The sequence below is a fragment of the Ipomoea nil genome, unplaced genomic scaffold (genome assembly GCF_001879475.1).
Source record: "Ipomoea nil cultivar Tokyo-kokei standard unplaced genomic scaffold, Asagao_1.1 scaffold1407, whole genome shotgun sequence".
NCBI lineage: Eukaryota > Viridiplantae > Streptophyta > Magnoliopsida > Solanales > Convolvulaceae > Ipomoea > Ipomoea nil.
In genome coordinates, this window is record NW_017617835.1 from 2,990,929 (window position 1) to 3,004,424 (window position 13,496).

General features: G+C 36.5%; 1 protein-coding gene across 1 annotated transcript; it reads right to left on the reverse strand.

The window, feature by feature from the left end:
- Nucleotides 1-9,058: 9,058 nt before the first annotated feature.
- On the reverse strand, nucleotides 9,059-11,895 carry LOC109186238 (nucleosome assembly protein 1;4-like). Its single transcript, XM_019336166.1, has 9 exons — nucleotides 11,793-11,895; nucleotides 11,644-11,693; nucleotides 11,425-11,526; nucleotides 11,205-11,297; nucleotides 10,947-11,087; nucleotides 10,097-10,278; nucleotides 9,838-10,012; nucleotides 9,642-9,685; nucleotides 9,059-9,359 (listed from the first exon to the last, which is right to left on the reverse strand). The coding sequence occupies exons 1-9, from the start codon at nucleotides 11,893-11,895 to the stop codon at nucleotides 9,059-9,061; spliced, it is 1,191 nt and encodes a 396-aa protein (XP_019191711.1).
- Nucleotides 11,896-13,496: the final 1,601 nt, after the last annotated feature.

The following is a 13,496-nucleotide window of genomic DNA, read 5'->3' on the forward strand; positions in this document are numbered from 1 at the left end:
AAACAACAAAAGTGCGACATGACAGCTTTTGCTACCATTTGGCAGCAAAAGCTATCATTAGTAAGCTTGCTAGTCACAATGACATTTTTTTTTTAAAGGGAGAAGTTACTTTTTTTCACCTCATCTAGCAAGTGAAAAACTTGTTGGGATGAGAACAATCTAAATGTGTGATTTGTTTTTAACTTAGAAAAGAAATTGAAATGTAAAACAAAAATAATATATGTAAAATATTACTAGACCTATCAAAAGAATATGTATTGGTCTTTTAAAAAGAATATTTATTGGCTTTATTACTCTGTATAATTTAAATTTATGTATTCATTATTGGCATAATTTTTTATTTACTTTCAAATATTGAGTTGTATTCTTAACAATGAGGTGTAATCATGTAAAGCGCACTGGCTCTCTCTCCCTCACGATAGGGTTCTCTCTAATTTCCTCCCTAATCTCCTAGGGTTTCCAAACAGCTTTTCCGCCTAATCACCCCGCCTAGGGTTTTTTTCCAGCGACGACAATCACCCGGCGACGTCAAAACGGAGGAAGCGATGGCGTCTACGAGTAATGCTGCGATGGCAGGTCTGTCCGATAGATGGGCGGACATGGTTTTAGAAGATGAGGACGTCGGCGTTATGGCGCCGATGGATGACAATACGGCAGCAACGTTGGCGGAGTCGTGAACTCTAGTTGGCCGGTTCTTGACGCAGCGGTTCATTAAGTTTGAATACATGCAGCAGGTTATGGCTTCGGCCTAGAAACCGGTTAAAGGTGTACACATCACGGAGCTCCAGCCTAATCTCTTCCAGTTCGTGTTTCACCACAAGACGAACATCCGGAGAGTATTGGAAGAGGGGTCATGGTCCTTTGAAAATTGTACGTTGATCTGCAAGGAGTTGGTTGACGGCCAGTTACCGGGGGATGTGGTTCTTGACTCGGTTGATCTATGGGTCCAGGTTTATGATTTGCCGATTGGGTATAATATAATACGATTTTGCCGATTGGGTATAATATAATACGATTCCGGTGCTTGAACAAACGGGGAATTTTTTGGGCAAGTTTCTCAAGTATGATGAAAGACAGCTGAAGGGGCCTCTCAAAACCTTCTACCGTATTAGGGTTTCTATACCGGTTGATAGATCCCTCAAAAGAATAATGAAGCTTATTCGTCGGGACAAAACATGGGGATGGGTAAATTTCAAATATGAAAGACTACATACCTTCTGTTTTTTCTGTGGTCTGTTAGGGCATTCGGACAAGTTCTGTTTGAAAGCTAGGGATTCGGTGTTGGCACCCGAGCAGTACTTGTATGGTGTATGGATGCGTGCTGGTCAGCCGAGGGGCCCTCGGCCAATTGGGGAACCTTGGTTGCTCACGTCTGATGAACCAGTACGGTGTGTTGAGGGCATGAGGAAGATAGTGGATTCTGCATGCATGGGCGAAGCCGTGGACCGGCAAGACGTCGATGAGGAGGGGGAGGTCACGGCTTTAGCTAAACGCCGACGTCAGGATGATCGGAGTGGTGATACGGAGGAACTAGTCTCTGGTATGGATGTAAACATGGTTGACAGGTCAAAAAACTTGCAGATGGCGGGTTCTGGTTCCCAGACCCGCCTACAACAATGAGTACCTTAAGCTGGAACTGCCGTGGCTTGGGCAATCCACGGACAGTTTGCGAGATTGAGGACATGGTGTCCTGAAAGAAGCCTGATTTTATTTTTCTTATGGAGACTAAGGTGGGGCGAATACACGCTGAGCGTATTAGTGTCAAGCTTGGTTATGAAGGTCTTTTCTATGTTGATAATGTGTGGTTGAGTGGTGGTCTAGCGTTGTTATGGAAGAAGAATAATACGGCAAGACTTTTGGGTTATTCAAGGACCCATATTGATGTGGAGGTGAGTATTAATGGCTTTCCAAACTGGAGAATGACTTGTTATTATGGTTATCCACAGCGATCAAGGCGGACAGAGTCGTGGGATCTGCTTAAATTGTTGGCAACACAATCTGAGTTACCATGGATTGTGATTGGCGACTTTAATGATCTTTTATATCAGTATGAGAATAAGGGGGGAAATCCGCATCCAAATAGCCTTCTACGCGGATTTGGGGAGACTATTGAGCAGTGTGGATTGTCTCAGTTACCGATGAATGACTACCAGTTCACGTGGGAAACTGGTAAGGGCACCCCGGACTGGATTGAGGAAAAATTGGATAAAGTATTGGCTACTGATCGATGGCGGGATATTGTAAATGGGGCCTCGGTGACCAATTTGTTAACAAGGAAATCGGATCACTCGGCGATTTTTATGGCTGTCCGACATTATGGGGCCAGGAAAGGGGGAAGGAAGAGGTTTCGTTTTGAAATGACATGGCTTTATGATGAGGGGTGCAGGGTAGTTGTGGCGGAATCATGGGAGGAAGGAAAGGGTGGTGGCACACAAAATTGCATTGAACATTGTGGGAATCGCCTGTCCTGGTGGGGTGGAGACCGATATCACAAATTTGGGGAGAAAATTGAGCTGCTCCGTAAGGGGCAGGAGCGATTACGGGGATGCACTGATCCAACTTCCCTAGCTGAATACAATCGGCTGGAGGAGTCATTATCTCGACTGGAGATCCAGGAGGATGTATACTGGAGGCAGAGGGCCAAGCAGCACTGGCTCAAGGATGCTGATGCAAACACCAAATTCTATCACAGGTATGCCTCTCACCGAAAAAGGAAAAATTCTTTGCATAGACTTATGAATGGTAGTGGGGAGTGGGTGGGGGGAGATGATATGACAGGTGTGGTGTTGGATTATTTTAAGCAAATCTTTGCGACGAGTAATCCTATGAATGGTGATCTTATATTTGATAATGTTACACCACGAATCACTCAGCCACAGAACGAATGGCTAATACGGCCATTTGAGATAGATGAAGTTAAATCTTCTATTTTTTCAATGTTTCCTGATAAGGCACCGGGCCCGGATGGAATGAATCCGGAATTTTATCAGAATTTTTGGGATATTGTAGGTGGGATGTCTCGAACTTTATTGTCAATTGTTTGAATACGTGCTCATTCCCCCCTGGACTCAATGACACTGATGTGGTGTTAATTCCAAAAAAAAATGCCCATGAGTTGGTCTTTGATCTTAGACCGATTGCGCTCAGTAATGTGGTTTATAGAGTTATGGCCAAAATGATGACACAGAGAATGAAACCCCTGATGGATGGTATTATATCCGAGTCACAAAGTGTCTTCATATCCGGTAGATTGATTACGGATAATATCTTGGTGGCCTCGGAGATAGGGCATTATTTGAACAGGAAGCAGTGTGGAGTGGTAGGTTGGAGTGCTCTAAAATTGGATATGGCGAAAGCCTATGATCGTATGGAATGGCCTTTTCTGAGAGGTATGCTTGTGGCGCTGGGATTCCATGTGAAGTGGATTGATCTTATTATGATGTGTGTCTCTATAGTTTCATATAGCTTTTTGGTGAATGGAACACGTAGTGATACAATTATGCCAACCAGAGGGTTGCGGCAAGGTGATCCGTTGTCTCCCTTTCTGTTTATTATTTGTGCAGAAGGCCTTTCATTATTATTACAGAAAGCACAAGATAGGGGCCTAATACATGGATGTAGGGTAGCGCGTGGTGCCCCCGCTGTTTCACATCTTTTCTTTGCTGACGATAGTTTATTATTTTTTAAAGGGACTGTTCAGGAGGCTATTGAGATAAAGAATTGTCTATCACTATATGAGAAATTATCTGGACAAGTTGTCAATTTTCAGAAGTCTAGTATTTGTTATAGCAGGAATACAACTGATGAGGAAAGGGATAGTGTGGCACAGGTGTTGGAAGTAATGCAGGCTCCTAACTTTGGAAAGTATCTTGGCTTGCCATCATTTATTTGGAGAAATAAGAAAGCGGCTTTTGCTTACATTGAGGATAAGATCCGGCAGAGAATAGGATCTTGGAATTAGAAATTGTTATCACAGGCAGGTAAAGAGATCTTATTAAAAAGTGTGGCTCAGGCTATGCCTACCTTCTCAATGAGTGTATTTTTATTACCAGTGTATGTCTGTGCTGCCATTGAGCGACTTATGAATCGATATTGGTGGGGATCTGGGACTGATCAGAAGATACATTGGAAAGCTTGGGATAAGTTATGTATCCCTAAGAAATATGGTGGACTGGGTTTTAAAGATCTTAAAGCTTTTAATGTGGCACTGTTGGGTAAGCAGGCATGGAGATTGCTTACCAATACGGACTCTTTGGTCTCAAAAGTTTATAAAGCCAGGTATTACCCTAGACATTCATTTATAGATGCGGATCTGGGATATAATCCCAGTCATTGCTGGCGGAGTATTATGGCTACAAAGAGCTGAGCCTAGTCTGTAGTGGTGTAAGAATGGGGATTGGGAATGGAAATTCAACCTCTGTGTGGAGGCATCCTTGGTTACAAGATGGGGAGGACCCCATGATCCAAACAGAAATGTCACCCCAACTGGCTGATGCTAAAGTAGTCAACTTAATTGATCAGGGGATAGGAACATGGGATTATCATTTGCTCACTGATATTTTTGAGCCTAATGATGTGGCAAGAATTTTAAAAATACCAGTCTCCCAGGAGTATGAGGACCTATGGTATTGGCATGGGGACCCCAATGGTTGCTATTCAGTTAAGAATGGGTACAGGCGTATTATTGGAAATCATGAGAATAATATGAATACGGGGTTTAATAAATGGCTCACTTTGTGGAAACAAAAAATACCACCCAAATGGAGAACTTTCTTATGGAGGGCCATAAGTGATATTCTTCCCACTACCACCAACTTGCGTATTAAAAGGGTGGATGTTAGTCCATCACTCCATTGTGTGCCGTGTGTGGGGTGAAGAATGAGGATGTTATGCATGCATTGGTTTTGTGTGATTATGCAAAAGCCATTTGGGCACAATCTAACCTACCATTACCGAGCATTATGACAAATATTTTTTATGAATGATTTGGTGAATTGTTAAATATTCTAGACTCTGATGGAATTTCTACGCAGCTGCAATCCTATACTATCTATGGAGAGCCCGAAACGGAGCGGTATGAGATGCTTGTTTGTCTTACCCGAGGAAAACACTGGCTGTGGCCCATGTTGCTGTGAATGCATGGCGCCAAGTTCACTTATCCCCACCAAATGCAGCCGCTCAAGCACCTGCTGTTGTCAACCAAGTCGCAATACTACCCCCTACTGCCGTGCGGCATCCATCACACCAGCCACCTGGACAGCAGCGCCATCCCAACAAATGCTTCGTCGATGCCGCCTACCACGATGGTCCCAACTTAGCTTCGGTAGGTGCGGTGCTTATGGGAGAGGACGGCCGTTTTGTCTCAGCATTCACTGCGCCGTTGCCACATTGTTACTCCCCACTAATGGCAGAGGCATACGCCTGCAAGGAGGCCCTATCTTGGTTACGCGACTGTGGAGTACAATCTGTTGAGCTTCATACGGATTGTCAGGCGCTACATAAATATTTGACACCACCGTATCAACTAGCAAGATCGTATATTGGTTATGCTCTTAATGGATGCAGAAACCATATTACTACTTTTACATATTGTTATGTTCATTTTATTTCTAGATCGCAGAATTATTTAGCACATAGTTTAGCAGCTTCAGCTTTTCATTATGATACAGCTATGTATTGGGATGATATCCCACCAAACGCTATTTCAGCTTATCTATAAATACAACCCATTGGTTGACCTTAAAAAAAAAAAAAATGTAAAGCGCACTGGAAATTTTGTACTATAGGCTTAATAATTTGTAAACAAAACAATCCACTACAAATCCACTAATTATTGTTAATATTAATAATTTTTTTAGTTATTTGGTTAAACATTTAGAAACAAAATATTTAAAATTTAATTTTATTATAAGATCATAATAAAATATTTTTAGAAACTTTCAAACTAATTTTACTTGATTAAAAATTTGGAAAAAAATATCAAAAAATTATATTTTGGGATCTAGAAATTTTGAACATTTGGAAAGGATATTAAGATTTTAATTTTATTATATGAATTTTAAACATTTGGAAACAATAATGAGCAAATTTCACTTTTGACCTCGACTATTGTGGCATTGACACATTTAGTCCTATTCTTTTAATTTTGTCATATTTAGTACTAATTATTTAATTATTTTCCCTTAATTTTCTCACATTGCACAATTGAACAATTGTGCTAATTAAGTGCCTTATTATTAGTTTCGATCGAAAGTTCGGTTCACTTTTTAATGTTCACAGAATTTAAAAATTCAAAAGTTTTCATCACTTTTTAAAAAGGGAAAATGACACTTTTTCCCTCTGAATTATATACTTATAGTATTTTTGCCTCCTAAATTATTGAAGTGGCTGTTTTCCCCCCTGAAATGTTAAATGGACATATTTACCCTTCAACTAAATATTTAATTTATTTTTTTTCCAACAAATTATGACCATAATTTGGTTCAAACCAAACAAACACTATAGCAACCAAACTGAAATATTCCAATTACAATTTAGAATCGAAATCCGACATTTAGAGTTTATTAAAATCGTGAACCAGAACGGACGGTTCATGTTCCGAACTGAAAAAATAAAATACATATATTGTTGAATTTATACTATTTTAAAATAAAAAATAAAATTTTAAAATAAAGACGGTTCAAAATCGCGAATCGGATCCAGAACCGCCGGTTCACGGTTCAAGATTCAATTTTTTTGATACATAATTTTAATAAATTGACATTTAAATATTGGATTCTAGATCTGAATTATAACCGAAAACTATTAATTCGATTGCTATAGTATCCGGTTCAATTCAAACCGAACCGTGGTCATCCCTACGTATACGCAATAATTTGTTGGAGAAGTAAAATAAATAAAATATTTACTTTAAGGGTATAAATGTCAATTGAATATATCAGGGGGGGAAAAAGCACCACTTTTAGAATAACTGAGGGGGTTAATGTGCTTACTTAAATAATTGAGGGGGAAAAAGTGCTATAAGTATATAACTCAGGGGTAAAAAGTGCCATTTTCCCTTTAAAAAATAGTCAAAATTAAAATATAGAAAGAGCAAATTTCAATTTTGGTCCACTGACTATTGCACTTGTGTTAATTGCAGCACTTGACTTTCAAAAATGTTAATCTAGTACCTTGACTATGCAATTTCTATCAATTTTGGTCACGCTGGCCAAATCTCACCGAAAAATTTTAATAGGTCAACTAATGGGGGTATTTTAGTCATTTTAGTCATTTTTTTCTTTCTTCTCCCCAGAGTTTGTCCATTTCCGGTGAGCTTCTTCTTCATTTCCGGTGAGCTTCTCCATTTCCGGCGACCAATGGTGGATCTTCATAACCAGCCGCTTCTGCTTTGTTGATGTATCCATTGGAGTGGAGTGTTGAAAAGGTGAGTAATGTCTCTGAGAGGCCTCCTGGGAATCCTCTTCTTGAAAAGCTTGGTTTTTGAAGGCTTCGGGATGAACTTTTCTGCAGATAATGGTGGGATGTTCTCTTTGTTATCGTGCTCAACAATGGCGGCTGCTACTACCTCCATGGCAGATTAAAGATTGGAGAGATTGAATCGAGGAAGAACTGGGAATGGAGTGATGAGTGGTGGTTTTTGGGATAGTTTGGGTCAGCCATTTTTATAGTTTATGAAAGGATTTTGGAGGGATGGGTTTGAGTTTTTGAAGTTTTGCTAAACCTTCTTAGAGATGCATTGGCGAAGACCAGCAATGTCCTCTCGACTTTGATTAACGATGCAATGGATACATCAACAAAGCAAAACGGAAGATTCCAACTCGAAAGGCATGGCGGAGGAGAAAGCATAAGCGATTGGTTATGAAGATCCACCATTGGTCGCCGGAAATAGAGAAGCTCACCGGAAATGGAGAAACTCAGGGGAGAAGAAAGAAAAATGAGTAAAATGACTAAAATACCCTCATTAGTTGACCTATTAAAATTTTCCAGTGAGATTTGGCCGGCAATTTGACCGGCGTGACCAAAATTGATAGAAATTGCATAGTCAAGGTACTAGATTAACATTTTTGAAAGTCAAGTGTTGCAATTAACACAAGTGCAATAGTCAGTGGACCAAAATTGAAATTTTCTCATATAGATATAGAAATATACAAACCACCCATCAATGCCATCGTAGCAAAAACTTATTAAATACATCTATAATATAATCGGAAACTTAGCTTGCATGCATGGTTTCCCAATAAAACACATCCATCTCGTCTTGTTTTGTTGTATAATAGTAAATTATTTTAAGAATCTTTAATCATGCATATTTTAGATTTAGATAGAAGTATTTATTAAAACAAGATAATTTTATCGATATCTAATGCATGTATTATGCTATATAGAACCTCAATTCGTTATCCTAATTAATAAAGTGCCACATATTAATTAAACGTATAACCCTTTTAGGGTGGTATATATTCTTAGCATTTGGGAGGATGTAAATCATAGTAACTGACTAGACCGGTGCTCACTGAGCACAAGGGACCCCCCCTCACTTTGAGAAGTTGCTCCCCCATTGCCGCTGGTGAGACTCGATTCCTGGTCATTTTTCCAAAGTTTCACATCTATGACCAGTTGGGCTGCCCATGCGGTTATTTAGTTTGGTATATATGTTTGCACAGACAATGCAACAATGCTGCCATGCATGCCAAGAATTCTAATAACGGATGTCTACAACCTAAGCTGATTTACTTTAATTATATTTCTTGTGGCCCTTTTTAAGGTTACAATGCGGACTTAACCTAGAATATACATTCTAATAGTGATCGAAGGCTTTCTCGTAAATCAAAAGAATTCTAGTATACTAAATATAATGTTGCACTCAGAGGATCAAGCTAACATATGAATTATTGAATCTAATTAAACCCATTTTTCAATCCATTAATCCATGCAAATATTTCAATGTCTAGCAGAATAAAATTGCAAGAAAAAAAGAAAAAGAAAAGAGAGTATAAATGTTGCAGTATAAATTGTAAACCATAACATAACAATCTCATAATGCATCAAATGAGCCTTAGTCTTTCTTGCGCCTCTTGCTTTCGTTATCATCATCATTCTTGTTACCCTTCTTTTGATAGTTTCCCTCATCTTCACATTCATCATCAGATACGTCGTCAAAGTAGTCATCATCATCTTCATCATCGTAGTAGTAGTCGTCGTCATCATCATCATCGTCGTAGGAGTCATCATCATCATCGTATTGAAATAGATCATCATCAGAATTATCAGGGCAATTAATAATCTCATCGTCTTCAAATGCTTCTCCAGTGTACCAATACAACGCATGTGGAATGATCTTGTTCCTAATTGTCATCCTACATCAAACACAACATATATAGTTTATAACCAATTCAAAACCTAAGTTTCACATATAGTTTTCCGACAACCTTTGTTGGTGGTCAGTGTACTATTACGTATCACTTTTATCAAGTGGTCGGTAATAGTGACAAAAGTTTTTTCAGAATTGAATATCATTTCTGAAGGTAATTAAAGGCAAAAATCCCTAAGTTGCCTATATAGTAACTAGAAAAACAGAAATATAAAGTAAACGATTTTGGGTGGTTGAAAATCTCGAGTTTTTGCAGCAAAACACTTACCCAATTCTATAGTCCTGCTGCATCAATTCCTTCACCTCCTCAGCCTGTTGACAACAAGAATGAAGGTTCATATATATATGGTTGTCAAATGTTGAGCATATAATATATAAATCATAAATGTGTAATCGTGTCACGAAACACTACATTGAATCTCCGAATTCGATAATTACAATAAATTAAATGACTGTATTCTTACATCAGGATGATCAGCCTTGAGAACCTCAAGTGGGCCGAAGAAGTTGAAGAAACTAAACCTCTCCTCCTCATCACTTCCAGTCATAGCTTCCTTATTCTTAGCACTCCTCTTAGCTTCATTCTTCCTCTTCGTGTTTTCTGTCAAGCATTTCCCTGGATACCAATCGATCACGCTTCTGCAAATATGCAGTCTAACTATCAGTTTAGATTTCTAGTTAAGACAGAACACATCCTTTAATTCGATATCAGAACATAGTTACCCTGTTGTTTTCAAAAGAATTTCATCACCAAGCATGTAAAAAGTTTTCGTCAAGACTGGGTTGCTGAAGAATGGGTTGTTCTTTTCAAAGAAGAAATCAAGTTTGAAGCTTTCTGGTTCAACCCGCCTGGACCATTCTATGTCCTTCAGAAATGCAAGAGCGGCTTCATCCTTCTCAGAAATCTGCAGGCCAGCCTCCAACAACAACCACAATAATGGGTAAAAACATTAATATATATATATATATATATGCAAAACAACAAGGTTATTAGAATTGAGAAGGCCGGGAAAATGACACTTTTCCCCTAATGAATTATAAGCTTATATACTTTTGGATTGTTAAAAATAAGGACAAATTAAAATAGTTATATCAAATCACTTTCATTCCCCGTGCTTATATGTTGGGATTAGAATAAATACAAAAATTATTTGTAAATATTATAATTATAATTTTAAACTATTGCTAGTAATATAATTAAGACTTAAGCTAGCATAAATTTAACAATAATGAATTATTTATGTTTAGCATTAAGTTAAAATTATAATTATAATATTTGTAAATAGTATTTATTTTTTTCACGTTTATTCTAATTCTCACATATAAGCAATAATTTATTGGAAAATAAAAACAAATAAAATACTTATTTTCCTCTTATTTTTAACAATCCAAAACCCTATTTAACCTAGTGGATAAAAATCATCATTTTTAAAATAATTGAGGGGCAAATGTGGATATTTACACAAATAACTCAGAAGGAATCAGGGAAAAACATATAATTCAAGGATAAAAAGTGTCATTTTTCTAATTAAAAAAAAAAAATATTGGTGAATTGAAGTTTAGAAACCCTAACCGCGTTAGCTATTGTCTTATTGTTCTTCATAGCAACCAGCCAGAAGGATGGGATTCCTTTGCCTTCGTCTCGTTTAACCCCCATGTTTTGTGTTCCAACATAATCTTCACCTTCAAGGGCTCCACTCACAATTTTATACCTCTGAAATTATATATATATATTATATGATCAGTATATATATAGAACATTTGATTTAATTTATTTATATCAGTAAATAAAATAAAATATTGTTATGTATACTAGCTATAAGGTATATACCTGGTCATACAGTGGGTAGTATATCTTCTGGTACTTGGCCTCAAGAGCTTCTTTCTCCTTGCTGTGCTCAACCTCATATTCATCAAGCTTAATCTGCACATTCAAAACACAACTACAATTTTATTCCATCATATATATCTCGACTAATATAACTATATATATATATATATATATATATAATTATTGACCATATATATATATAAGATAGATTCTGGGTGACCTGAATCTCTCTAAGAGCTATAAGACGTGTTTGAACTTGATCAGTTGAAGAGCTGAGACTCTGAAGTGGTTCAGGTCCCCTTGCAAAGCTCAAAAGCTCATTCTGCAAAAAGTACCCATCGTACGAATGATGAACCTAAGATCGAGTAGTAAACAAAGATTATATATATATATATCAAAGAAGTGGAAAAACATTTCGATGGAGTCATAGGAATCTTACTCTCAGAATTCTGGCCGTTGTTACATCGACTCCAACCTCAGATTTCATGGCTACATACAAGGAAAAGCAAACAAATTAAATTAGTTTCATTTCTACCCAGAAATTTGAATTAAGTGTATGAACTTGTGGATTTGAAGATTGGGTTTTACCGGGCTTGAGAATGGGATTGCTGGGACCGGGATTGCTGGAACTGGGATTGGGATTGCTGGGACCGGGATTGCTGGAACTGGGATTGGTGTTGGCTTTGCTCATTTTTAGAACACAAGAGAAATGGAATTCTGAGAAACCTTGCACTGATCCAATGGTCTGCTTTTGCTGTTTTTTTCTGTGAGGAAACAATGGTTTTTAAGAGCTCAATTTATAGCTGATGAACATTGAGTTGTTTGGTAGGTGGGATTCGACGCCTTCTTTGGTATTTTTATAATATTTTCAATTTGCTTTTAATGGAATTTCAACGGGATTTTATAAATTATATTCATCACGCACCAATTCTATCCAACGTTTTACAAAATGCTGACCTGCCATATTCGTTGTTTTTTTCTTTTTTTTTTTGAAAATGGTTATGATGTGGGTGAGATTATGTAAACTTGGAACGTGATTAGTTTTTTTGTATTTCTCATTAGTTGGTTGAAAAAAAAAATTATATTCCCACAAACAAAAAATTTACAACGGCTACCAAAATATGCGGTCTAAGTATAAAATCATATTTTATAACTAATATAAACTTTTCAATTATCAAAGTGGCAAATGGTGAAATTTTTTACTAACATTATTATTATTATTATTTACAATTCTTTTTTGGTATTCTTTAATAATATCATATTTTCATTCATCTGTTTTCCTTTTCGGCACTTTGTGCAGTGTTTGGATTTCTTACTATTGTTCTTTTTAATGAATTGAATTGCTATATATATACATTTATTGTTTTAATTTATAACTATATTAAGGGTACAACTTTTTCAAAAAAAAAAAAAAATATTAAGGGTACAACTTCATTCAGTTTTTTTTTTTTTGGCATATGCATGTTACTGAAGAATTGTGATTATTGATTAAAATAAATAAATAAACTCTCTCTGATCCATTTTATGTGTCTAGTTCAATTAACGATAATTAATTTAAATTAGTTACAATCTTATTTTTTATAATTTTATGTTTAGTATTAGTATATAAAACAAAGAATAAAGAGTTTGTTTGACAAATGCATAGTAAACATGACATATAAAATGGGACAAAGAAGTATAAGATAGTGCATAAAATGATTTTTTTTAAAAATTTTTGTGAATATTTATTAACACAATCCAAAAATATTTTTTAGCATATAGTACTGATGGAATAGTTGAGGACTAAAAGTGAAACAAAATTAGTTGTGGAAGACTAATTGGAACAATCAAACAAAAGCCAAGGATATAATGAAACAAAATTAAAACAATGTCACAATAGTTGAAGACTAAAAGTGAAATAAAATTAAAATAATATAACTAAATATAACAATGTCACAATAGTTGGGGACTAAAAGTGAAACTTGCTCTTTAGAAATAGTTTGTGCCAAACATGTACTCAAAATCAGCTACCATTTCTAACGTCCTTAAATTAAAGGCAAAATTTCATATGAGACCATCTCATGAATCCTTATATGTGAGACGATCATATTTTTAATAAGTATTACACTTTCTCTCATAAGTATTATATATAGTTTATCTCATAAGTAACTTTTCAATTCCTAAGTATTATATTTTGATTTAGAAGTATTACATACATTTTTCATCAAAACTCAAAAGTATCGCATTTTTTTCTAATAAGTGTTACATTTTTCATTATAAGTAATATTCAATTTATCCATATACGATTTGTAT

What these genes read in the sequence shown, in the direction of transcription:
- LOC109186238 (XM_019336166.1), bottom strand. Translation starts at nt 11,895, where the DNA reads ATGAGCAAAGCCAACACCAATCCCAGTTCCAGCAATCCCGGTCCCAGC. An exon ending in ATAAGACAATAGCTAACGCG is followed by an intron (nt 10,279 to 10,946) that starts GTTAGGGTTTCT and finishes GCTGGCCTGCAG; the next exon opens with ATTTCTGAGAAGGATGAAGC. An exon ending in CAGCAGGACTATAGAATTGG is followed by an intron (nt 9,360 to 9,641) that starts GTAAGTGTTTTG and finishes TGTTTGATGTAG; the next exon opens with GATGACAATTAGGAACAAGA.